The 26,826-nt window shown below is 40.6% G+C and overlaps 1 protein-coding gene across 2 annotated transcripts in view; it reads left to right on the top strand.

Moving 5' to 3' along the window:
• Window positions 1–6,004: 6,004 nt before the first annotated feature.
• Window positions 6,005–26,826, top strand: part of ITGBL1 (integrin subunit beta like 1) — a 218,557-nt gene continuing 197,735 nt past the window's right edge. Inside the window, exons 1-2 of one of the 2 annotated variants that reach the window (XM_082675682.1) lie at window positions 6,005–6,242; window positions 7,169–7,386. In XM_082675682.1, the coding sequence (XP_082531808.1) occupies window positions 6,145–6,242; window positions 7,169–7,386 (316 nt within the window). In that variant the 5' untranslated portion in view covers window positions 6,005–6,144. Of the gene's footprint in view, window positions 6,243–7,168; window positions 7,387–25,666; window positions 25,733–26,826 lie in introns of those variants that run through there. The other variant, XM_082675681.1, reaches the window with a different exon arrangement.

Here is a 26,826-nt window from a genome sequence, read left to right as displayed (position 1 = left end):
GCTGAAAAGTTATTTTTGTTGGAAATTGAAACTTATTTTTATTGCTGCCCCAGAATATTTAGCCTTCCTGAAAGCTTTGATGTATCTTTTACTATTTGAAAACCTGGACATTTCTTTTTAGCTGCAAATATTATCCAAGTGAGTTTTGAGTGAAATTGTGATTTTTTTTTACTTCAAACTTGACTCTAAGTGATTGAACAATTAGTGTGGCACATATATGGAGAGATCAGTAAGAGCTGTTGATTACCTGACTCTAGATTAGCTTTCTTGATTTTTTCATGGCAAATATAATTTTCTTGATGATTTTTATATTTTAATTGCCTTAATTTATCTCATAATGGTGTGTTAATTCTTCCCTTCCATTAAACCTGAAAAACCATCCTTTAGATCAAATTGTTGCATCTAATCAAGGTGTATCAAACTTTTAAAAGTCATTCATTCATTCATTCACTTAATCATTCTCTAGGCAAATATTTATTGAGATGCTACTCTGTGCCAGGCACTGGAGTGACAGCCAAGAACAAGGGAGCCAAAGTCCCTGCTTTCGTGGAACTTGTATTTAATTGGGGAGAGGTAGATTATACACAGTAGGTGAACAAAGGAAAATCATAATGTTAGATCCTGGGAAGGGTTGCCAAAAAAATAAGACAGAATAAAGGGTGCTTGGTCTGGAGGGCATCTTTAGACAGAGGGAGGAAGAAGGAAGAAAAGAAGGAAGGAAGCAAGAAAAGAGGGAAGGAAAGAAGGGGGAGAGGAAGGGAAGAAAGAAGGAAGGGAACAATAAATAAATAAATAAACAAATAAACAAATAAGTAAACCAATAAATACTTCTGAAAAATCTTGCTCAGCCTCACATCTCACACATCTTTCTTTCTTCAATTTTTGACACTTTTTCTGCCTTGTCGACAAGAATCACAATGATGGAGCTATCCAGCTCTACAATTTCCATAAGGGAGGTGTGTTAGGATGTCCATACTGTTGCAAGTGGGGATTAGGGTACCATCTTGGATCTGAGGGATCAGCCTCAGGGGAGGCTGTTCCTGAGGCCTAGGGCAATGTCCAGCAAGGGGTGCAGCTGTGAGCCATCAGCGGCTGATACTGCCATCAGCCAGGGGATGGGTGCATAAGCCCTGGGGAGGGGATCTGGATGGGGCATCCCCCATGGATACCAAAGATAAAGTGTCTTCTGTGAAGTGCTAGAGTATTTGAGCTTTATACTATAAACAACGGGGAGCTATTAAATATTTTTCAACAGGGAGTGAACGTGATGAAAACTGTATGTTAGAAAGACCTCTTAGGGAGTGGGATAAGGAAAGACACAAAACTCTGAGACTGGATGCAGTGAGGCCAGTTTGGAGGCTACGGCAATGGCGTGCAAAATAAAAGTAAGAATAAAGATGTTGAAGCAGGAGGAATCAACATGATTCAGTGATTTACTGGACAATCCAGGTAAATTGTAGAGAGGAACCAAAAATAATTATCAGAATAAAGACTATAAGAATTCAGTAAAATGATATAATGAATAAAAATTGGGAATATAGGAAGAGGATCTGGTTTTATTCGGGTTCGTGTTGTATCTGCATGATGGTAGGAGGATACTAAAGTTTGCAAATGCCACCTGGCAAATGATCCAGAATCCTCTACATCACCTGCATACTTTGTTGACTCCTAGATCTATTATTCATATTGTGCATCATTTCCAATTAATTTATTCATGACAGAAATGTAATATGTATGGAGTATATAATATGTATTGGGTACTGTTTTAGGACCTGCCAAAAACACGTAAAAGCCCAAGTTTTACCTGGTAAACTAAGATTAATATGGCAACTGATGGGAACTTTCATAACATTCTTGTGAACAAAATGAAGGCATGGGCTGATTCCATACAACTCAGGACACTGGTAAGTGGTTAGATTTCATATTCAAAATGTGCTGATAAAGGAATTCTTACTGTCTTGAAGAAAGGTCTCTCCTAAGCTTGGTCCTCAGCCTAATTTTTTTCAACTACCTCATCAGTTATTTGGAGAAAGATACAGAAAGCATGCTCATCATATTTACTTTGGAAAGGGTGAGAGAAATATGAAATCTGTATCCATAATGATTCTGACTGTCTGGATAAAAGAACTGAGCCTAAATAAAATTTAACAAGGGTAAATATTGACTTCTATTTGGGGCACATACACTTGTAACAGCACACGACTGGAGTAATGAGACAGTCAAAAAGGTAATGTGGTCTTCAGTTGATTAGCAGAAATATAATATATGAAATAAGAATGGTGAAAGCACCCAGCTGTTTCCAGTTGGTAGGATGTGACCACCAGTTGACCTGTGAGCTGGACCTCGGAAATCAGAGGCCCCTCCTCTCCTCCTCTGCCCTTGGAATGTACCTTCTGTCCACTTTTCCACAGTGAGAGCCCTTTGGAAGGATGCAGCCTTGAGAGAGCAACGTGTCGTCAAGACCATCTGGACCGTATATGCTCCGTTAAGGCCTCTGAATAAACTTTTAAGATACTGGCGTGCAGGTGCGGAGATCTACTCATTCTGCATCATCCAAGACAAGCCTCGTATGTAAGTTCCCTTGCTTATGACACCTGCCCCTTAGCCATCTGGAATGGTCTGCCTTTCTTCGGTCTTTCTCTGCCCTCATGTACAAGGCCCATTTTCCCAAACAGCAGTTCCCCACACTTTCAACCACACCTACCTTATGGTCTCAGTGGTATCTGCCACGCTTTACAGAAGCATCCACACCAGACAAAGCAAAAATGCTCAGGAAACCAGGCTATTAGAGGCTTGACAGTGTAATACACAAGGAAGAGGTGATGGAAATGGTGATGTGTATCTTGAAAAGGGTAGAATTATTTGGGGAGTATGTGGACAGGTGGTGGGCCTGGGGAACACATATATTAGACATCTTAAAATATTTTAAGCAGCTCATGGCCAGGACATTATTTTAAAAGGCCTCTTAGAGCAGATCTGGAACCAAGGGGTAAAAACTTCAGAGCTGCTCTCAGGAAGGGTGTGTTTCCCTTAGTTTTCATTCTTACCGAGTAGACTCAGTACCTAATCATTTGGCAGGGGTGCTGTACATTGTCAATAAGTTTAATTTTGGACTAGACGACCTTTAAAATATCTCTTGAACCCCAGATTCTATGAGTTTGTGACTTGATGACTCAGAACTATATTTAAGGATTAAGTTGTTTTCAATCCCTTTGAGCTTGGTTTCAGATACTAGGACACCCCCCAGGCCTTTCCCCCAGAGCTGTCACAGGGTCTTTGGGGCCAGTGAGAAACCCAGGACCTTTCACACAGCAATTGGGTCCTTTCCACATTGGCCCTCAAGAGATGTGTGTCCTCCAGTTTTCTGCAAACTAGGAGAGGGAAGAAAGTAGGTCGTTCCAAGATATTTGGTACTTTGGCAGAAAAAAATTAAACCAAAGTTTGCTAAAAAGTGAAAATGTTAAGTTATTTTCTTTTATCTTGCCAGAATTTGTGTGGATCCTAGACTTTCTACTGAGTTACCAACTAAGCTGCAATATAACTATTTCAACTTTCTGGGAATGTTATTTCTGAGTCGCAGTGATATAATGATCTGAATGTTTCAATACTTTCAGTCACCTAGAACATACTATCTCTGCTTCACAGCTGCACGCTGCTCATGATAATATTCCTCATTGCACGGTACACTGTAGGAGATTAAAAGAAATGTTTTAATTCCTGAAAGAAATGTTCAAACACCAGTTCCCTATTCCACAGCGATTCTTTTTTTCCCCTCAGAAAATACGCAAAAAGTAATACATGACTCATTTATTAAAAGTTCCATGTTTTCATTGCAAATTCCTAGTGAGGCTTTGGAATTGATGCTTCCCTTCTATGGTTCCCATATTCTCTGAGTCACCAAGGTTTTTAGATGTTGGCAGGAGAGCCTGTTCTTACGTCCTCGTAGAGTTACAACGTGGCCAGGAAGGAACAGGATGCCAGGAGTTGAGCTAGGAGTGAGTATGGCTACCATCCTTAGATCCAGGCATCCGTGGCCCCAGCCCTGGGCCCCGGGGCTTGCAAAGCTTCCCAAATATGATGTGCAAATAGTGTTCTCAGCAGTATTGTTAAAATGTAGCTGGTGATTCTGTAGGTCTGGGGGTGGGGCTGAGAACTTTAATTTGTAGCAAGTCCCCAGGCGCTGCTGCTGCTGCGGCTCATTCACAGATAATCACACTTAGGAAATGACTGGTTTAGTGACTCCCTCTGTCTCTTCTCCAGACATACCTCCTCCCCTACAGGATGAGTAGCTCACGTGATCCAGGGCACCTGCCAATGAGCATTTGCGGCTCCTTCTAAACCACACTGTGGGTACCCATGACTCCAGAATTCCCTGCCCAGACCACTCTCTGGCCTTTGCACACCTCTCCCCAGTCTGTCCTCCGGATGGCAGATCCCTCCACCAGCGTGTACACGCTTGGGCCCAAGGGTCGACCAAGGGTCAGCCTTTGAAGAAGGCTTAGCTGCCTGGGCTAAGGATGTGCCCCAGGCAGAGCCTCTTCTGGTACAGATGGAGTCTGGTGAAGCAGGAGAAAAAGTGTGGGCTCTGTTCAGACCTCCTTTTTCCTTCTTGGTAAATGTTGGGGGTGGTCTTATATCTGTTCAGGTAAATGACAGGACAGATCCCATCCTGTCATATGATCCTTGATTTTAAGACCAGGGCCACTGCTTGGATGGTTCTATTTCACGAGGATCCACTGCATCTAAAGGTCTTCTTAGGGCAAAGGGAGAATGTTTCTTCCCTTCCCTAGAACCTTCCGCAACACCTCTCCCAGATGACCACACAACGGAGGGGACAATGTGGGAGCTTTGAGGGCTCACAGCTTTCAGCTGAACCCCAACTGCCTGTGTGAATTTGAGCAAATTAGTCACTTTGAGCAAGAGGTCATCCTTTGCCCTCAGTTTCTTGATCTTTATAATGGGAATAAGAATGCTACCCCACTCTCTGCCACCTCATCCCCATTTCCACCCAACTTACTTCTATTCCTCCTTCAGCCTTCAGCTCAAATGCCATTTGATTAGATCAGATGCCTGGAGCTAAGCTAGAAGTAACTTTCAACCTTCCTTCCTTTTATATTTGTGATTTTGTTTTATGTCTGCTAGCCCAGTGGATTCCGAGAGCAGGGATCCTCTCTCATTAATTCCCTATCTGGCCCAGAGCCTGGTACCTAACAGATGCTAAACCTGTGTTTGCCTAATGAGTAAACGAATGTGTGGTTATTGTCACAATTGGAGATAAAATATATGAAGTGACTGGCACACAGTATGTGCTTCATAAATGACACTGATGATTCTTCAGTGCCATTGACACAAATCACACATTTTATTTTCTCATACTTGATCCATGGCAGAGAATAGGGTGAACTTGGGACAACTACACTTTGAACTGTCCAAGTTAAGAAAAAATGTGGTGTGATAAACTACTGGCCCAAACAACTAGAAGCATGACACCCTCTTTAAAGGATTAAGAAACGAGAGACCCATAATTTAAAACAAAGGATCAAAAGTCCAAAAAAGTGCTATCTATCAATTTTGCTTGCCCCTCACAACTCATACCTCAAAGAGTCAAACAGTGCATCTTTTTGAAAAGCATGTGGTGAAACTAATTCCCTCCGCAAGTGTTCTTGCTGACATCACCAACCTCCCCCTTCCCCTTCCCATCGCAGGGATTATTTTATCTGTCCCTTTAACATCAGCCAGCCCAAATATCCTCTTGTCAAATATTTCTGGGGCCTGCACTTGAAGAAAGAAACGATTTTCTCAAATCTGTGAACAGGAATTTTTCTTTCTTTTTTTTTTATGGCAAAATAAACCATCTGCTTGTACAACTGTTTCTAATTACTTCCCTGCCTAGACTCTCCACTTGAGGGGTTTCGTACCAGCACCCCGCCCAGAGCAGTGCTGCTGACTAAATCCTAGCAGGCAGCTCACCCACACCCTTGCAGCTCCGGGGAGAGCCCCAGACCTGCACGCCTGGGTGTCTGTGGGTCCTTCTGCCCGGCCATCTGCTGGTGGCACCTCTGCCCCCCCGAACCTCCCCGACCCCGGCCCCGTGTGCGCCACCTTGCAGCAGCTCTGCTGGCCTCTGCAGCCGGGAAACTCAGCATGCGTCCCGCAGGCTTCGGGAACTTCTTGCTGCTGGCGTCCTCCCTTCTCTTCGTGGGGCTGTCAGCTGTTCCTCAAAGGTTCTCGCCATCTCTGAGGTAAGCCTGATTTGTTTTTCTTTCAGACAGACCTGCCCTGCTTTGCGTGGCAGGACTCAAGCTTCAGGATGGCTGCCCTAAGCCAAGAGCGGTTAGGAAGTTGGACACGGGATAAACTGTTTTCAACCTGTTCCTATTCCTTTCCTTACATCTACACTGTGTATTGCTTTACCCTTGTCCTTTTGCTTTTCCTTTGGAAAAATACAATCATTAAATGAATATATAGTTTCCTCCTATTCCAATACATATCAGGAGGGTTATCTGCCATCCTATGTGTACCTGGGTGTACACACCGCCTATAGGGCAGAGTTATTCCATGGGGTCTGTATTACATTCTGCATTACATTTTAAAAGAGAATTTGGGGCACATCACAATAACCAAACTTTTACATTTTAAAAGTATAGTTCATAAGCATCGCTTATTGCAACTTGAAAATGCATTAGGCACTATGCTATCATAACATGTAAAGCTCTTTCTATATATTCATCTCTTATTTTTCATAAAATAACTGCCCCTGGCCACCAGCTAGCAATGGGACTTTTTAAAGAGAACTGAAAAGTCAGCCAAGGGTCATACTTTGGGTTAATTTGTATTTAAATATGCATGTAAGATTCAGTGGCAAAACGCCAAGAGGCAGGGCCGGATCACCTAGTCCACCTGGAAGACGGTCCTGTTCTCAGGTGGGCAGGTCACCACTTGGACATTTTGGGTCGTGGTCATTTCTTAAGGGATGGCCCGTGGGTGGTATCAGCTTGGTCCCCAGAGAAACGTGGGGTCCCAGAAACGTTGGTCCTATCCATGGGGTTGCACGTCTCCGTTTGGGATCTGGGATCTGGGTGGACCCTGGGAGGCAACGTGGGCCCCAAGCAGAAGGGGCAGTGTCTAGGCTTGACCGTGGCCCTGCTGTGGTTTTTCGCCCCTGCAGAAGCGGCCTGGGCGCCGCGTGCCGGCTCTCCCGGGACGAGTCGGAGCGCCGGTGCCGGGCGCCCGGGCAGCCCCCAGGGGGCGCTCTGTGCCACGGCCGCGGCCGGTGCGACTGCGGGGTCTGCATCTGTCACGTGAGCGAGCCCGGCGTGTACTTCGGGCCCCTCTGCGAGTGCCATGAGTGGATGTGCGAGACCTACGACGGGAGCACCTGTGCAGGTAAGGGGGTGGCGCTGTCCCCTCCGCTTGGCCCACCGCGCCCCCTGGGGCGCGGACGCACGCGCACCCGGGGCGAGAGGGGTGGGGACGGCCCCTCCTACAGCCCTGGAAGTTATCGCCGCTGGGGAGGCCTTCCTTTTGCTCCCCAATTCTGGAATCATGTCTCTTAACGCTTGTCTCCGCCCTGGGGTCCAAACTTCAGTGGAAATAATACGTGTAAGATTCATTCGCTTAATTATAAATCTCACTTAGCTTCTACTTTTAGTTCCGTATTACGGACCAAATCTCCCAACTGCCTCGTAAATGGAATTATTTCGCTGGGCTCTCCTACTCTAATCACAAATATTAATCATAATATTTGCAGACTGTAAGCCTGTATTTATTTTATTTTAATTGAAGTATAGTTGATTTACAATCTTGTGTTAGTTTCTGGCCTGTATTTTATTTTTACCAAGGAAACACAGGGGGATATTATTTTCCTAAATTCCAGCGGAGCAGATTGTGTCTTTGAACGTGGACTTGCCCTCTCATACTTAGCATATAGTTCACAAAGAGAAGCACATATCAGAAAACTGTATCTGAAAAACAAGCAGGGCCCTACTTTCTTGGAAGCGATGGCTTTTGTATTGTTTTAGCGGCTCCAGTTTCTCGGCTGTGGTGCAACTTGGTATTTTGTAAGGGTGGCGTGAAAATACATTCATTTCCCTTGCACATTTTTAAGGAGTGATTTGGATTCTGATACTGGAAAGGGTCAAGCTGTTTCTTCATAGAGAATACCCCTAACCTCTAACCAGTGTCACATAACCGAGCTGTTTGCTTAGGGCCAAAGAACCTCAATCAGGTCATTGTGAATGATCCAGACACTCTGTCAGTAAAAGGACTACACAGTGCCTTCCCACCAGGGTTTGGCAAATACGTAGGAAAAAAAAAAAATCTACTTATTTTACCCACAGTGTAGCTGAGAATGAGAGTCCAACACTAACAGAGAGATCACGAATCAGTTTATAGCAAAATGTTTTTTTTTTCCTTGGCATCTGGGCCCAGAAGTGCGGCGGTGGGGGGGGGGATACTTAATATGCAGGCTGTTTGGCCATGAAAAAAATATAGTCGTATGAGTAATTTGGAGGGGCACAGGTGCTTCTGAGTGTTTGTTTAGCCTTGAAGACTGCGGCTCAATCCTTCAAACATATTGAATGCCACAACTTATTTTAGCTTTGTCACTGCCACAAGCTGCAGTGTTATTAAGGGCAACCCTTTGGAATGAAAGCTAAGTATTGTCTAATATTTCATTCCAAATTCAACTGCTACCTGGCTTCTCCGGCTTTGATTGCCTCTGGCAAGGCCTCTTCAATATCATGAGTCTGAACACATTTTTCGGGCCTTTTGTATCGCCATTTCATTGGAAAAGTAAGAAGCAAGATGCAGTTTTTCAGCCAGTGAGCTAGTTTTGGTTGCCAGATAAAACTCCCCTTTTGAGGAAGCTGATCGGTTCCCTTTCTGTGAAACTAATGGTATGGTATGTATAATTTTGTTTACCTCCCATGGGAAATGATTCATTGTTTCCTCCTACCATCTTTGTCACTACGTTCCTTCCTCCTTGGTACAAAATGCGGCACTGAGTCATGCATGGTTTTGTTTGCTAGTGTGTGCATTCCCGTAGAAGGTGAAATGTGTCTCTTTATTTAAGGCTGAATGAAATAACTGTGTTCGTTTTCCATCCTCTTCTGACTGTTTCTCACTGACACCTACTCTCCAGGCCTGGTGCAGAATCTGCCCCTGTGAATGTGCTGGCTACATTTGCAAGGGCAGTGAGGACAGCCTTACACACAGCCTATCTGGTGGTCCTGCCAGCTTGCCTGCCTGTTCTGTGCTTCAAGTTTAGCTACTCAATTACGTCTTCAAGAAATAATTCCTATATTATAGCCAGCAAGATAGAAATGTAGCAGGTTGTCTTTTATGTTTTTATGTGCACCTGGGCCTTTACCTCTATGATAAGCCCCGATAGGTGATTTCCAGAAGTAGAGTAGCTTCCAGAGACTTCCCCCACCTCCGTGAAGAGAACAAAATCAGGCTCTGGGAGTGTCTCGTAGAGTGGTTAAGACTATGGGCTCTGGGGGAGATTTTCCAGGATTCAAATCCCACACTTAACAGCTGTATGAACTTGGGCAGTTACATAAACTTCCTGAGCCTTGATTTCTTCATCTGTAAAATGGGAATAATAAAGTACCTACCTTATGGGATTGTTGTGAGGTTTAACACATGCAAAAGACTTAGAAAAGTGTTTTGCACCAAGTGCTCAATACACATTAATATGCTTATATATGTCTACATAACACATTATTTTGTGATGCACAAAAGGTGAGCTGGGATGGATAGATGGATGGATAGAAAGATAGAGAGATTGATAGATACATAAGCTGGCTTTGTATTTGTTGGTCATTTAATGCAGTGAAAGCAACTTTGTTTTGTTAATGTAGTCTGTGCCTGTTATTGATCCAAAGCTCAAAAGGTCAAGTAAGGATAACTATTTTGGCCCAGCCTCAGAGCAGCTGTAGGAGATGCACCATGCCCTTTTAAAGTCAAGTACATTGGGATCCTTACACTGTGAATCATAAGAGACATACTTATTTTAGTTGCGCTGGTTGAGAGTGATGACGTTTACACTATCACAGGTGGTCTGTTTCTCCGAGTCTCCACTGGCTCCTGGCACATGAATCTTCCTTGGACTTCTGTAGCATAAAGGTCTGGCCCAGCGATTGTTCCTGTGGGTGTGATTATCTAATGAGGAGTACACTCATTTTGGTTCTCATTTCTTTGAGGACAGTCAAATGTTTGGATGCATAAAACAAACTTTCACTTAGTACTTCAAGGCATCCTGGATAACCCTCTGAATACCTGTGATTACACTTAAATAAAATATAGGTTTCTTAAACATCTTTTAAAATCACTTTTGAAATATATCACTTAAAAGAGTTTCAGGGGCTTCCCAGGTGGTGCAGTGGTTGGGAGTCCGCCTGCCGATGCAGGGGACACGGGTTCGTGCTCCGGTCCGGGAAGATCCCACATGCCACGGAGCGGCTAGGCCCGTGAGCCATGGCCTCTGAGCCTGCGCGTCCGGAGCCTGTGCTCCGCAATGGGAGAGGCCACAACAGTGAGAGGCCCGCGTACCGCAAAAAAAAAAAAAAAAGAGTTTCAGTTTTAGGAACTTGGAAGAGCTAATTGAATCCAATTTAGCAAATACTATGAAGTGCTGTATGTTTGCTAGACTCTCTGTTTGCTGTTAAAGGTGCTATAAAAGATGACGAATATATTACAGCTTCCCACTGAGTGGGAAGGTTCAGAGAAATACCAAATGCCTATAAAGCAATGCAGACTATGAGTTTCTACAGATTTCTATGAGGGTTCCATTAAGGTAGGAATTAAATATTGTGGTTAAAAGTTCTCTAGAAAAAAGTAGCATTGGACATAAATCTTTAGGTATAAGGAGGTTTTTAATCCAAGAGGTAGACTTTTGGAATTCTGAGTGAAGAAAAATTCAAGGAATGGTTTAGAAGCAGAAATGCACGTGGGTGTGTTTGGAGAAGAGTGAGGGGTTCTGGGTTTGGCTTCGCTGGATCTTAGGGCTGTGGGGAAAGTGGTAGAAGATATATTGAGAGTTATAGTTGGACATGGGGTAGAGAGCTTTGGACCTGAATGTGAAGCTTGTGCTCAGGTAAGTAGCGTATAGGAGCCATGAAGCAGTTTGAACATGGGAGCGATAGATGATTAATGCTTTGATTCTTGAAAAGTAATATGGTGTCTGGGGGCCCAGCAGGTTGGGGTAGACACTTGATGGGGAGGAACTCAGGTTAGATGCTATTTAAATTACAGTCCTGGGAGAGAGAATAAGAGTTATGAGGCATTTTAAAGACTTTTGGAAGGTAGAATCCGCATGCTTTAGTACCCAAGGATGATGGTGTCAGTGAGCAGGCCTGTGGCAGAAGTGAGAAGAACCAGATAACTCCTAATCAATGGTGAAAAGTCCCTATTAAATTAAAAACACTTATTTTTATCTGGAATTGCTGTAAAATGAAGAATTATTCCTAGAAGAATGAGTCTGGACTGTATGGTACTTCTGGGGTTGGATAGGAATCTTGTCTGAATTGTTAACTTGGGTTAACTTGTTTCTGTCCGTCACCCTGAGAGTCATTTGATTTTTCTGAAACTTCGTTTCTTTTGCTGGAATGTCTTTATGGAGGTAAAGAACTTTACATTCTGCATGGTATTATTCAGAAGAAATTTTAATATTTATGTATAAATATATTTAATATAATTTATGCATTTATACATTTATTCAGATTATAAAGATCCTTGTAAGCATTGATTTATATATGTAAACACACATGGTATGAAAATAATTAAGATATGTGGAAATGCACCTAATATGCAAATATTAGTAACTTTTTTCTTGCAGATATTTCTGACTTCTACACTGTTAAATAAATAGTATAAGAATTGTATATAATTACTCGTGAGAACTGGACTTTCTGGCTCTTTATAGTCTTTCCTAGGACTGTTTGACCTGTTTTTTCATCACAGTTGCATTTTTCTTAGATTGTTGAATAATTGTCTCCAAGACTACTTTGTGGAATCACCCTTTGGTTTTTCCTTTCTTTGTCAGCTTCCATTTTTCACCTTCTCTTCCTTCCTTCATACCTTGTCCTGTCCTACTTGCCCGTTCCTTTACCTCTGCCTGGGCCCCCTGGTATTTACCACCCTTTACTTCTTTTCAATATGCCCTCTGCCCCTTCACTGAGCACCAAGCACATAAGAGCATTCACTGCTCTTTAGCGCTCTCTCCAGTAAACGAGTGTGTTGAACAGACAGGCTCCAGTTTCTTGGTTGCCTCTTTGCTTGTGTTTTCATCCTGGCCTTCACATGTTTTGAGGTTTTGGAGAACACATTCAAGGAGCCCGCACCACTAGCTTCCCCATGTCATGCAAGCTTCTTTTCTGAGCTCTAGCCTCTTAGGTTCATCCATTTTGGATAAATGCATCTTGTCTTACCCCAAGGGACACATAAAAATTAAAGGTTTTCATTCTCAAAGAAAGTGCCAGACCTGCACATGACTTTCTCTCAACTGTCTGGCTTTATTTGGACCGCACTCTGCAGCTCTACTGTAGACACCGAAATACCTTGGCCTTGGACCAGATCATCTGCACACCTTGATAATCCAGGAGAGCGTATTTATAACATCATAGTGTTGAGATCAAATAGTGTCAATGTGACAAGTTCAGCAGTTATCTTTTAAGTAAAATTTCACCAGAAGGAGAATGGAACATATGGGAACAAATTTATTTGTGATACAGATTTTAAATTTGTAGAGCGTAAACCGCCACTGTAGGGTTCTCAAAGACTTTCAGCATGTTTTGAGACTTGATGCTAAAGCTGCCATCCCATACTTCTTGGTATCAGAACCCACCCCCCCCCCACCCCGCCAAAAGCTGCCCAGCTCCCTGGGCCTCAGACACAGATTTTTAAGTCTGATCTGGTGCCTCGTGATGCTCAAGGCCTGGAGGTGGAGGACCATTGCCATAGGAGCAGAGATCCCTGATTTGGTCCTTTGACGAATTCCCTGTCTGAGGAGTTATAACGTGAGACCAAACATTTTCCTAAGTTCCATATCCTGCCTGCCGTTGTGTTAGTTTTCTGTCACTGCTATAACATTGCCACTCATCTTTTGACTTCAACAACACAAATGTCTTTTCTTATACTTTTGTAGGTCAGAAGTCCGACGTGGGTCTCCCAGGGCTTAAGGTGTTGGCAAGCTCTGTTCCTTTCTGGAGACTCTTGGAGAGAATTCATTTCCTGGTCATTCGACATTAAGAGAATTTAGTTTCATGAGGTTGTAGGACCAAGGTCCCTATTTCCTTGCTGGCTGGCAACTTAGAGTGTCCCTTATCTCCCAAAAGCCTCTCTTGGGTCCTTGCATACCCATCTGCATCTCAGAACGAACAGCAGGTGTCAGATCCTTCTCATGATGCCGCCCTCTAAGCGTCTTGCATTGGCACATCCCTCTTTCACCACAGCCTAGAAAAGTGCTTTACTTTTTTTTTTTTTAACATCTTTATTGGAGTATAATTGCTTTACAATGGTGTGTTAGTTTTAGCTGTATAACAAAGTGACTCAGCTATACATATACATATATCCCCATATCCCTCGCTCTTGCGTCTCTCTCCCACCCTCCCTATCCCACCCCTCTAGGTGGTCACAAAGCACCGAGCTGATTTCCCTGTGCTATGCGGCTGCTTCCCACTAGCTATCTATTTTACAATTGGTAGTATATATAAGTCCATGCCACTATCTCACTTTGTCCCAGCTTACCATTCCCCCTCCCCATGTCCTCAAGTCCATTCTCTACCTCTGCGTCTTTATTCCTGTACTGCCCCTGGTTCTTCAGAACCCTTTTTTTTTTTTTTTAGATTCCATATATATGTGTTAGCATACGGTATTTGTTTTTCTCTTTCTGACTTACTTCACTCTGTATGACAGATTCTAGGTACATCCACCTCACTAAAAATAACTCAATTTCATTTCTTTTTATGGCTGAGTACTATTCCATTGTATATATGTGCCACATCTTTATCCATTCATCCCTCGATGTACACTTAGGTTGCTTCCATGTCCTGGCTATTGTAAATAGAGCTGCAATGAACATTGTGGTACATGACTCTTTTTGAATTATGGTTTTCTCAGGGTATATGCTCAGTAGTGGGATTGCTGGGTTGTATGGTAGTTCTATTTTTGGTTTTTAAGGAACCTCCATACTGTTCTCCATAGTGGCTATATCAATTTACATTCCCACCAGCAGTGGAAGAGGGTTCCCTTTTCTCCACACCCTCTCCAGCATTGATTGTTTGTAGATTTTTTGATGATGGCCATTCTGACTGGTGTGACGGGATATCTCATTGTAGTTTTGATTTGCATTTCTCTAATGATTAGTTATGTTGAGCATCCTTTCATGTGTTTACTGGCAATCTGTATATCTTCTTTGGAGAAATGTCTATTTAGGTCTTCTGCCCATTTTTGGATTGGGTTGTTTGTTGTTTTGATATTGAGCTGCATGAGCTGCTTGCATATTTTGGAAGTTAATCCTTTGTCAGTTGCTTCATTTGCAAATATTTTCTCCCATTCTGAGGGTTGTCTTTTTGTCTGGTTTATGGTTTCCCTTGCTGAGCAAAAGCTTTGAAGTTTCATTAGGTTCCATTTGTTTATTTTTGTTTTTATTTCCATTTCTCTAGGACGTGGGTCAAAAAGGATCTTGCTGTGATTTATGTCATAGAGTGCTCTGCCTATGTTTTCCTCTAGGAGTTTGATAGTGTCTGGCCTTACATTTAGTTCTTTAATCCATTTGGAGTTTATTTTTGTGTATGGTGTTAGGGAGTGTTCTAATTTCATTCTTTTACATGTAGCTGTCCAGTTTTCCCAGCATCACTTATTGAAGAGGCTGTCTTTTCTCCATTGTATATTCTTGCCTCCTTTATCAAAGATAAGGTGACCACATGAGCGTGGGTTTATCTGTGGGCTTTCTATCCTGTTCCATTGATCTATGTTTCTGTTTTTGTGCCAGTACCATACTGTCTTGATGACTGTAGCTTTGTAGTATAGTCTGAAGTCCGGGAGCCTGATTCCTTCCAGCTCCGTTTTTCTTTCTCAAGATTGCTTTGGCTATCCGGGGCCTTTTGTGTTTGCATACAAATTGTGAAATTTTTTGTTCTAGTTCTATGAAAAATGCCATTGGTAGTTTGATAGGGATTACATTGAATCTGTAGATTGCTTTGGGTAGTATAGTCTTTTTCACAATGTTGATTCTTCCCATCCAAGAACATGGTATATCTCTCCATCTGTTTGTATCATCTTTAATTTCTTTTATCAGTGTCTTATAGTTTTCTGCCTACAGGTCTTTTGTCTCCTTACATAGGTTTATTCCTAGGTATTTTATTCTTTTTGTTGTAATGGTAAATGGGAGTGCTTCCTTAATTTTTCTTTCAGATTTGTCATCATCAGTGTATAGGAATGTAAGAGATTTCTGTGCATTAATTTTGTATCCTGCTACTTTAGCAAATTCATTGATTAGCTTTAGTAGTTTTCTGGTAGCATCTTTAGGGTTCTCTATGTATACTATCATGTCATCTGCAAACAGTGACAGTTTTACTTCTTCTTTTCCAATTTGGATTCCTTTTATTTCTTTTTGTTTGCTGCTTGCTGGCTAAAACTTCCAAAACTCTGTTGAATAACTGTAGTGAGAGTGGGCAACTTTGTCTTCTTCCTGATCTTAGTGAAAATGGTTTCAGTTTGTCACCATTGAGAACGATGTTGGCTATGGGTTTGTCATATACGGCCTTTATTATGTTGAGGAAAGTTCCCTCTATGCCTACTGTCTGGAAGGTTTTTATCATACATTGGTGTTGATTTTTGTCAAAAGCTTTCTCTGCATCTATTGAGATGATCATATGGTTTTTCTCCTTCGATTTGTTAATATGGTGTATCACATTGTTTGATTTGTGCATATTGAAGAATCCTTGCATTCCTGGGATAAACCCCACTTGATCATGGTGTATGATCCTTTTAATGTGCTCTTGGATTCTGTTTGCTAGTATTTTGTTGAGGATTTTGGCATCTATGTTCATCAGTGATATTGGCCTGTAATTTTCTTTTTTTGTGGCATCTTTGTCTGCTCTTGGTATCGAGGTGATGGTGGCCTCATAGAATGAGTTTGGGAGTGTTCCTCCCTCTGCTATATTTTGGAAGAGATTGCGAAGGATAGGTGTTAACTCTTCTCTAAGTGTTTGATAGAATCTGCCTGTGAAGCCATGTGGTCCTGGGCTTTTGTTTGTTGGAAGATTTTTAGTCCCACTCTCAATTTCAGTGCTTGTGATTGGTCTGTTTATATTTTCTATTGCTTCCTGGTTCAGTCTCTGAAGTTTGTGCTTTTCTAAGAATTTGTCCATTTCTTCCAGGTTGTCCATCTTATTGGCATATAGTTGCTTGTAGTAATCTCTCATCGTCCTTTGTATTTCTGCAGTGTCAGTTGTTACTTCTCCTTTTCATTTCTAGTTCTATTGATTTGAGTCTTCTCCCTTTTTATTCTTGGTGAGTCTGGCTAGTGGTTTATCAATGTTGTTTATCTTCTCAAAGAAACAGCTTTTAGTTTTATTGATCTTAGCTATTGTTTCTTTCATCTCTTTTTCATTTATTTCTGATCTGATCTTTATGATTTCTTTCCTTAGCTAACTTAGGGTTTTTTTTGTTCTTCTTTCTCTAATTGCTTTAGGTGTAGGGTTAGTTGTTTGTTTAAGATATTTCTTGTTTCTTGAGGTAGGATTGTATTGCTATAAACTTCCCTCTTAGAACTGCTTTTGCTGCATCCCATAGGTTTTGGGTTGTCATGTTTTCACTGTCATTTGTTTCTAGGTATTTTTTGATTTCCTCTTTGATTTCTTCAGTGATCTCTTGGTTATTTCGTAGTATATTGTTTAGCCTCCATGTGTTTGTATTTTTTACAGATTTTTTTCTGTAATTGATATTTAGTCTCATAGTGTTGTGGTCGGAAAAGATACTTGATACAATTTCAATTTTCTTAAAATTACCAAGGCTTGATTTGTGACCCAAGGTATAATCTATCCTGGAGAATGTTCCATGAGCACTTGAGAAGAAAGTGTAGTCCGTTGTTTTTGGATGAAATGTCCTATAAATATCAATTAAGTCCATCTTGTTTAATGTATCATTAAAAGCTTGTGTTTCCTTATTTATTTTCATTTTGGATGATCTGTCCATTGGTGAAAGTGGGGTGTTAAAGTCCCCTACTATGATTGTGTTACTGTCGATTTCCCCTTTTATGGCTGTTAGTATTTGCCTTATGTATTGAGGTGCTCCTATGTTTGGTGCATAAATATTTACAATTGTTATATCTTCTTCTTGGATCGATCCCTTGATCATTATGTAGTGTCCTTCTTTGTCTCTTGTAATTGTCTTTATTTTAAAGTCTATTTTGTCTGATATGAGAATTGCTACTCCAGCTTTCTTTTGATTTCCATTTGCATGGAATATCTTTTTCCATCCCCTCACTTTCAGTCTGTATGTGTCCCTAGGTCTGAAGTGGGTCTCTTGTAGACAGCCTATATGCAGGTCTTCTTTTTTTATCCATTTATCCAGTCTATGTTTCGGTTGGAGCATTTAATCCATTTATCTGAATTGTTTTGGGTTTGTTATTGTAGGTCTTTTCCTTCTGTTGTGTTTCCTGCCTAGAGAAGTTCCTTTAGCAGTTGTTGTAAAGCTGGTTGGGTGGTGCTGAATTCTCTTAGCTTTTGCTTGTCTGTAAAGGATTTAATTTTTCTGTGGAATCTGAATGAGATCCTTGCTGGGTAGAGTAATCTTGGTTGTAGGTTTTTCCCTTTCATCACTTTAAATATGTCTGCCACACCCTTCTGGCTTGTAGAGTTTCTGCTGAAAGATCAGCTGTTACTCTTATAGAGATTCCATTGTATGTTATTGTTGCTTTTCCCTTGCTGCTGTTAGTATTTTTTCTTTGTATTTAATTTTTGATAGTTTAATTAATATGCATCTTGTTGTCTTTCTCCTTGGATTTATCCTGTATGGGACTCTTTGCTCTTCCTGGACTTGACTGACTATTGCCTTTACCACATTAGGGAAGTTTTCAACTATAATCTCTTCAAATATTTTCTCAGTCCCTTTCTTTTTCTCTTCTTCTTCTGAGACCCCTATAATTCCAATGTTGGTGTGTTTAATGTTGTCCCAGAGGTCTCTGAGACTGTCCTCTATCTTTTCATTCTTTATTCTGCTCTGCAGTAGTTATTTCCACTTTTTATCTTCCAGGTCAGTTATCTGTCCTTTTGCCTCAGTTATTCTGCTATTGATTCCTTCTAGAGAATTTTTAGTTTCACATATTGTGTTGCTCATCATTTGTTCATCATTTATTGTGTTGCTCTTTAGTTCTTCTAGGTCCTTGTTAAATATTTCTTGTATTATCTCCATTCTATTTCCAAGATTTTGGATCATCTTTACTATCATTACTCTGAATTCTTTTTCAGGTAGACTGCCTATTTTCTCTTCATTTGTTTGGTCTGGTGGGTTTTTATTTTGCTCCTTCATCTGCTGTGTATTTCTCTGACTTCTCATTTTCCTTAACTTACTGTTTTTGGTCACCTTTTCACTGGCTGCATGTTCGTAGTTCCCGTTGTTTTTGGTGTCTGACCCCAGTGAGTAAAGTTTGTTCAGTGGCTAGTGTAGGCTTCCTGGTTGAGGGGGATGTTACCTGTGTTCTGGTGGATGAGGCTGGATCTTGTCTTTCTGGTGGGCAGGACCTCATCCAGTGGTGTGTTTTGGGGGTGTCTGTGAACTTACTATGATCTTAGGCAGCCTCTCTGCTAATGGGTGGGGTTGTGTTCCTGTCTTGCTAGTTGTTTGGCATGGGGTGTCCATGGAGCTTGCCGGTCATTGAGTGGAGCTGGGTCTTAGCGTTGAGACGGAGATCTCTGGGAGAGCTCTCACTGATGATATTATGTGGGGCTGGGAGGTCTCTGGTGGACCAATGTCCTCAACTCAGCTTTCCCACCTCAGAGGCTCAGGACTGACACCCGGCTGGAGCACCAAGACCCTATCAGCTGCATGGCTCAGAAGAAAAGGGAGAAAAAAAAAAAAGAAAGAAAAATAATAAATAACATAAAATAAAGTTATTAAAATAAAAAAATTATTAAAATAAAAAAATTAAAAAGTAATAAAAAAAGAAAGAAGAGAGCAACCAAATCAATAAACAAATCCACCAATGATAGCAAGTGCTTAAAAAGTATACGAAAAAAGAAAAGGACAGACAGAACCCTTAGAGAAATGGTAAAAGCAAACCTATACAGACAGAATCACATGAAGAAGCATACACATACGCACTCACAAAAAAAGAAAAAGAAAAAAATATATATATATTTATATATAACCAAAAAAAAGGAAGAGAGCAACCAAATCAATAAACAAATCTACGAATAATAATAAGCTCTAAATACTAAACTAAGATATACAGAAAACCAGAAACAAATTAGATGCAGAAAGCAAACCCCAAGTCTACAGTTGCTCCCAAAGCCCACTGCCTCAATTTTGGGATGATTCGTTGTCTATTCAGGTATTTCACAGGTGCAGGGTACATCAAGTTAACTGTGGAGATTTATCCACTACTCCTGAGGCTGCACGAGAGATTTCCCTTTCTCTTCTTTGTTTGCACAGCTCCTGGGGTTCAGCTTTGGATTTGGCCCTGCCTCTGCATGTAGGTCACCTGAGGGTGTCTGTTCCCTGCCCAGACAGGATGGGGTTAAAGTAAAGTGTTTCACTTTTCAGGGGGCTTGTGATTAGATTGGATCCAACCAGATATCCAGTATAATCTTCCCATCTCAAGATCTGTGATCTTAATTGCATTGGCAAAGTCCCTTTGGCCATGTAAGGTAACATACTTACATATTTATAGGAACAAGGATCTGAACATCTTTTGGGCCCTTCTTTTTCCTACCATAGCCATCCTTCTATAAAGCCCAAGAGGAAGGCCATGATGTGTGTACATAAGGGAGAGAGATTCCAAGGCCATTAATACCTGGCTGTTCTTATGCTCCATCCAGGCTATGCAAGTACTGTCTTTTCCATCTTTCAGAGCTTATCTACAGGATCTAATGTTCCTAGATCCAGACTTTTCCACACCAGTGATGATAAGGAATACCAGGTTTTGGGTCCAGAACATGAAGAGTGACTTAGAACCTCAGCCACTGCTGAGGTTCAATGCCTGACATTATCACTTGCCAGTTGTGGAGCTATGGGCGAGTTACTCAAATGCTTTTAATGTCTGTTTCCTTACCTGTGAAATGGGGACAATAATAGTATCAAACAGGGATAATAATCATGCCAAGCCCATATGAGTGATGTGTAGGTCACTTGAGTTATTACGCTTACTTTTGTCAGATGTCCCTGTTCTACCCTATTGTGATACTTGGTCCTAAGATATTTACTCCCAAAAAGTGATTTTCCTTCCATGTCATATCTTCTTCTGGGTCTCAATCTATGTTTCACATTTCCTCCTTTGACTGTCAGTGAGTGTTTGGAACTATCTCACCTCAGACAACAGGCCTGCTCCATAGTGTCAAGTCTGGGTGAGCTTTCAGCCCTGGCCAGCTTGAGGAGACCAAGACTCACTGGGTCATGTTCCAACTCAGTGGACTTCTAGGTTTCTGACCCTCATTTCTGTCTTTATCTCAGAAGCTAACTTTTGTGTTCCTGTCCCTGAAAACTTCACCCCAATTTTCACCATCATAATTGACTTGGATGGAAGTTTCCAGAGCCCTCCCCTCAATACTGTGTGATTAGTCCGTGAATCTGGAATTTTCAGTCTTTTTCTTTACTGGAAACCCCAAGATTTCTGCAAATTTGCAAGGCTTACACTCAGTGTGTTTCTGCTTCTGTCTCTTACTTCCACTGAGATGTCTGTATTTCCAGGCTGTTCCTTAATCTCCTCCAAAGTCTTGATCTCAAATAGGTTGATCCCAGAACCCACTCATTCCACTTACAAAAATGGGAAAAGCAATACAATACAAAACAAAATCGAAATAACTCACTTTCACAGAGTTTTTGAGTGCAGCTGACCCTTGAATGATGCATGGGTTGCTGACTGCCACACAATCGAAAATCTGAATATAACAGTCAGCCCTCCATAGCGGCCGTTCTGTATCTGCAGGTTCAAGCAACCATGGTTCCTGGAGTGCTGTGGTACACGTTTATTGTAAAACATCCACGTTATAAGTGGACCTGTGCAGTTCAAACCTGTGTAGTTCAGGGTCAGCTGTATTTAATGAACATTACTAAATGTTCTAGAGACATTGGGGTGGGGTTGTTTAATCACAGGAATGTAAACACCTTAAGACTGAATAGTAATCATTCTAGTTCTTAAAACTCCCAGGATCCCAGTTGTGTGCCTCTGTCATCCCTCCCCTCTTCAGACTCCTGTTTCTTTCACTACTCATAATTTTTATTTCATTTCCAAATTCTGCTCATTTGGGGCAAGGAGTTTAGCTATTATTTTTATCATCTTGTTTCTTGCTCATCCACGGTCTTTGAAGTCTTGGTCTGTATCCTGAGGGTTGATGTCCTCAGGTATTAATGTTATATGTACATTTACTTTTTTTCACATCTTGCTTTATAATGTATGTGTATTTATAAATAACATAAATAATATAAATAACGAGGCCTGAGATGGTTCTCTTTGTACATATATATTCTGATTGCCCATACAAGCATATATATGTGTGTATGAATACGTATTTTCTACCTTAATTTTATATGCACATGTCATATACATGTGAATACATAAGTATGTCTTCAAACATGTTTACATATGTATGTGTTGGTATCACGTATATGTGAATATATAAATATGTGCACAATCACATTCACATGTATGTGTTTATGAATGTGTGTGCATCTAAATGTTACACACAGAGACACACACACATAACCCATCTTCTTGGGGGACTGCTACCTGCAGGGGGGGAGACATTCCATTTTCAAATCTTTGTAATGCTAGTACTCCTGCTAGAAAAGGCACCTTGGGATTGTTATCACGTGTGTAAACCTGCTACAAATCAGTATCTTATTGGGGAATTCTTTTGGCGACTGCCTCTTCAATACATTTCACGAAGACAGTGAGAAATTATTTGGTTGGCTCCTAATTTGATTGTCTTTTTCACTATTCTGTCAATTAAATGCTATTAGGCTGCTGAAGTCACATTTGAATTACAATTAATACTTGGTAAAGTTCTCTTTTTTTTTTTTTTTTTTTTTTTTGGTACGCGGGGCTCTCACTGCCGTGGCCTCTCCCGCCGTGGAGCACAGGCTCCGGACACGCAGGCCCAGCGGCCATGGCTCACGGGCCCAGCCGCTCTGCGCATGTGGGATCTTCCCGGAACGGGGCACGAACCTGCGTCCCCTGCATCGGCAGGCGGACTCCCAACAACTGCGCCACCAGGGAAGCCCTAAAGTTCTCTTTTTCTAACACTAAAACTTTGTTCAAAGACGGGAAAGATTAAAACATCTTCCTTTCCTATTTTTTATGAATAATAGTACTACTCTTGTCACTAACATTTTTATCCTACGTACATTTTATGGAGAGTTTGGAAACTCCTCAAAGCCCCCTGTTACATGCTAAAGCCTTGAGTCTAGGTTTGGATGCAAAAACCACTCAGGATTTTTTTATAGCTGGTGGTCTGAAAAATATAAACCAAATTGTAAATTTTCTATATTCTCAAGACAATAATATCTTCTTGTATGGTTTTGCATATAACAATAAATTCTACTATTACAGAAATTTTATCCTCTGGTGAGTTCATCTGAATTTTCTAATCATACCTCCACAGGGAGAAAAAAGGAAATAAGTACAATGATGAGATAAACCAGCTTTATATTTCTCTGGATTTAAGATCCTCTAACTTAAGAAGCAGATTGCATTAATGGGAAGACAGCTGGATTAGGAGACAGAAGACACAGGGGGAGGTGTTGTGGGAACCAGAAGGGGGCTAACTTGTAGGAGGAATTTGTTTTGCCTTTCCACCTTTCTTCCTGCCTAGATTGCACCTGGAGTTCCAGCAGCCCCCCTTTTTAAAATTGAAGTAGAGTTGATTCACAATGTTGTGTTAGTTTCAGGTGTACAGCACGGTGATTTTCAGATATATATATATATATATGTGTGTGTGTGTGTGTGTGTGTGTATATATCTCCTTTTTTCCATTCTTTTTCATTATAGGTTATTATAAGTTATTGAATATAGTTCCCTGTGCTATACAGTAGGTCCTTGTTGTTTACTTTCTATATGGTAGTCTGTATCTGTTAATCCTATACTCCCGTTTTATCACTCCCCATCCCCTTCCACTTTGATAACCGTAAGTTTGTTTTCTATGTCTGTGGGTCTATTTCTGTCTTATAAATAAATTTGTATTATTTTTAGATTCCATGTATAAGTGATGTATAATATTTGTCTGACTTACTTCACTCAGTATGATAATCTCTAGGTTCATCCATGTTGCTGCGAATGGGATTATTTCATTCTTTCTTATGGCTGAGTAATATTCCATTGTATATATGTACCACATCTTCTTTATCCATTCCTCTGCTGATGGACACTTAGGTTGCTTCCACATCTTGGCTTTTGTAACTAGTACTCCAGCAGCCCATTTGAATCAAGGGATGAGTATATGGCCACCTATGAGGATAGCTTAGCCACAAGACAGGAATCTGGATTTTTTTGAGACTGTGGAGCCTGCCACACCTGTACTGGACTGCCTACCTCTGGATTGCTGTTGCACATGAAAATAATAAACTTTTATGTCTTTAAGCCCCTGTCATTTTGGGGTTTTCTGTCATCGGCAGCTAAATATGGCCCTGTCTGAAACAATGGTTTTATTTTAAAAGTTCAAGTCTATTAACGTAGGGCGAATAGAATACGTACAGTGGTTGAGAGCTTGAACTCATGAGACCAGTAGGGCTGGATTTCATACCTGTTTACCTGCTCCGTGGATTTCAACAGTTTTGGTAAACTCTGCAAGGCTCAGTTTGCTCCTCTCTAAGATGGGCTCTGATTAACACTCTGGGGAAGGTTATTGTAAAGTTTAAGTGAGAAAATACACATGAAGCAGCTAATGGAATCACTGATGTTTAATGATCACTCTAAATGGTAGCTATTATTACTGTTGTGATTAAACCTGGCATCTCTAAGGGGATTATTTTAAGGTAAAAGGGAATACGTCTTTGCTTTTAAATGTATTTACTAGTAACTAAGTGACCAGTTATGGACATATATTCCCTGTACCTGTTTACATGGTCAACATATACTACTTTTTTGCCTCAAAGTATTTATGAGGTTATTATTTCCATGAGAAGACATAATTTTTAAATGTCTGGTTACCAGAATATAACTTACCAGAGAGAATACAAAAATTGTTTATGTATTTAAATATTTTAAAATTTTCAATTGATTTATCTATATATTAAAATTATTAAAACATAATACATGTTTGCTACAAAAAGTAAAAAAAAATACATTTATTGAATAAAAAATCAATACAGCAGTATTGCATCTTAGGCAGAGAACAGGTTCTACGTCACCGCAAAGATCAAACATCTGACGTTTAAATATCACCCTGACAAATCTCCAAGGAAGGCTCCATGTCTGAGTTTATTCCACCATATCTCAGTTAGTATAGCACAGTAAACACTAGTAACTGGGGGTTTACTCCATGGCTAGAAGACATTTTCAGGCTTTGGCTGGATCATTCTTTTGGGCTACTCAGCCCAGTAATATACTGACACTAAGAAATAGACATCAAGAAACTCAGCCCCCAGAGGTAATGTCACTTTCTTGCTCCATTTCATACCCACGTGGGGCCTCCACTCAGTGGATGGAATGACAGAATTTCTATGCCTTTAAATTATTATTCCACCTCCCTGTATTGCCAAATATATACCTTAATTGCCTAGGCACATATAATGGAAATCAAGTAAGTTAAACATACGTGTGCTGTGACTCCCCTTTAGACTTACTTTTAATCATAACCTCTGGAGTTAATATTAAATTAGGGTGTATACTTCCATATTTTCCCATGATTATATAAGTATGCGTGTTAAGAACACACATACACACACTCACACTCTCACACACACACACGTAGGTTGTTTCCCTTCCTCTTTCTTGCTTTTTCTCTTTAGGAATACATCATGGCCCTCATTCTAGTTTTTATACGTATTTATGATTAAGAATTTTCATAGGTATATGGTGTTCTATATAGTATGGATGTATTACTTCATTAAACTATTTGCCTATTAGTGAACATTCTGGTTGGTTGCGGGTTTTGTTATTTTTTGTGTTTGGTTTTTTGATATGGGAGACTTGAAAGAGCATTGGATTTAAAATTGCTTACACACGCTCACACTCATACACGCACACAGCTCTCTAGCACTCTGGCTCTTGCACAAGCATGTACACATTTCCACTAGAGTGAGTCGGGCTCCAAGACACGCAAGAGGGTATCACCAGTCAACAGAAGTGTTAATAAAAGTGTCTTCCTACGTTGAGGATCTTGGCAAAAGCAAACTTCAAACCGGGTGGAACTGGGAGATCTGAAGCCTTTGTCCTTTGGGAAATTTAGATTCCGAGCCTCGTCTGGGATTCAAGGTCACGAGTCACATCTGCGAAGGGGGAGAAGTATAGAACTGCTGGGACAGGGAGGACCAGGGGGACCTGCCAGGGCATTTTCTGAGCCTCACACAGGTAAATTCTCAAGCTATTTTCCATTAACTCTTAAATTGATAAAGATTGAAAGCTGCAAGAAGGTGGCAAATCTCATTTTCTTTGGAAAAGAGTGCTTTGTCTTTTCAAGGATCACATTTCCTGGCAGATAAGAAACTATATTTTGTAATAGAACTCTTTCTTCTGTCTACTCTAAATCATCTTACTTAAGGCTGGGTAGAATAACGGCTTTGTAAAGGGAAAAGAAAAATAAGACCTTGAGAAGAATGCTTGCTGGTTTGACCTTGTGTAACCTCAGTCCTAATTTATGTGGTAGGACAAGTTTCTATGCCAAAGGCCCTATCATCCTAATTGTACATAGTCACTCGTTCAAACATCAAATTATTCCAAGTCAATAGTTACCCACTCCAATTTCCTGTTTTATTATTTTATCTGGATATTTCCTAGGAAAAGCCAGGCTAAAAATTTTTTTTTAAAAAGGTCAGTGAGTTTGGTATTGCTTAGAAACTTCTCTCATAGCAAGGCGTTAACATTAATTTGTGATTTAATCAAATGGAGACAGTAAGAAGCCAAAATCAGAAAATCAAATCATGGTAAATGTATTTCCTAACTGGTCATTACTGCTCTTTCAGAGCTGTCATTTTCTGCTGTGCAGAACAGTTAGACAAAACTAGTTATTTTTCTAAACAAAACGACTTGGACATTTAATTAAACCTTTTCTTCTCCAAAAGACAAGTTACAGACTGTTTTTTTGTTTTTTTTTTTTTTTGCTTTCTTGGTCAAATTTTTAAGAAAGAAAGAAAGAAAAATTTGTTTTTAAGAATGAAAGAAAGAAAATATTTGATATGTTAGCTATGTACTGGATAGACTTCTTTCAATTGCTTGCTTGGATAGATTTGAGCCCTAAAATTAGTGCTGCATTAGTAATACAAAAGAATAATGGGAAAATATCTATTTATATTTGAGTACTTTGCTGGAAAATATTTTCATATGTATGAATTCATTCACTTCTCTTATAACTTGTAAGAGGTAGTCAAAATTATTATTCTCCATCTATCATACTGAGTAACCTGAGAAGAAATCTATCCCCCAAATCAACAGGCAGCTTCTCTTCA

Source organism: Grampus griseus (assembly GCF_964374135.1).
Source record: "Grampus griseus genome assembly, chromosome: 18".
Lineage (NCBI taxonomy): Eukaryota > Metazoa > Chordata > Mammalia > Artiodactyla > Delphinidae > Grampus > Grampus griseus.
The sequence above is the reverse complement of the archived record's forward strand: the minus strand, read 5'-3'. Positions and strand labels throughout refer to the sequence as shown.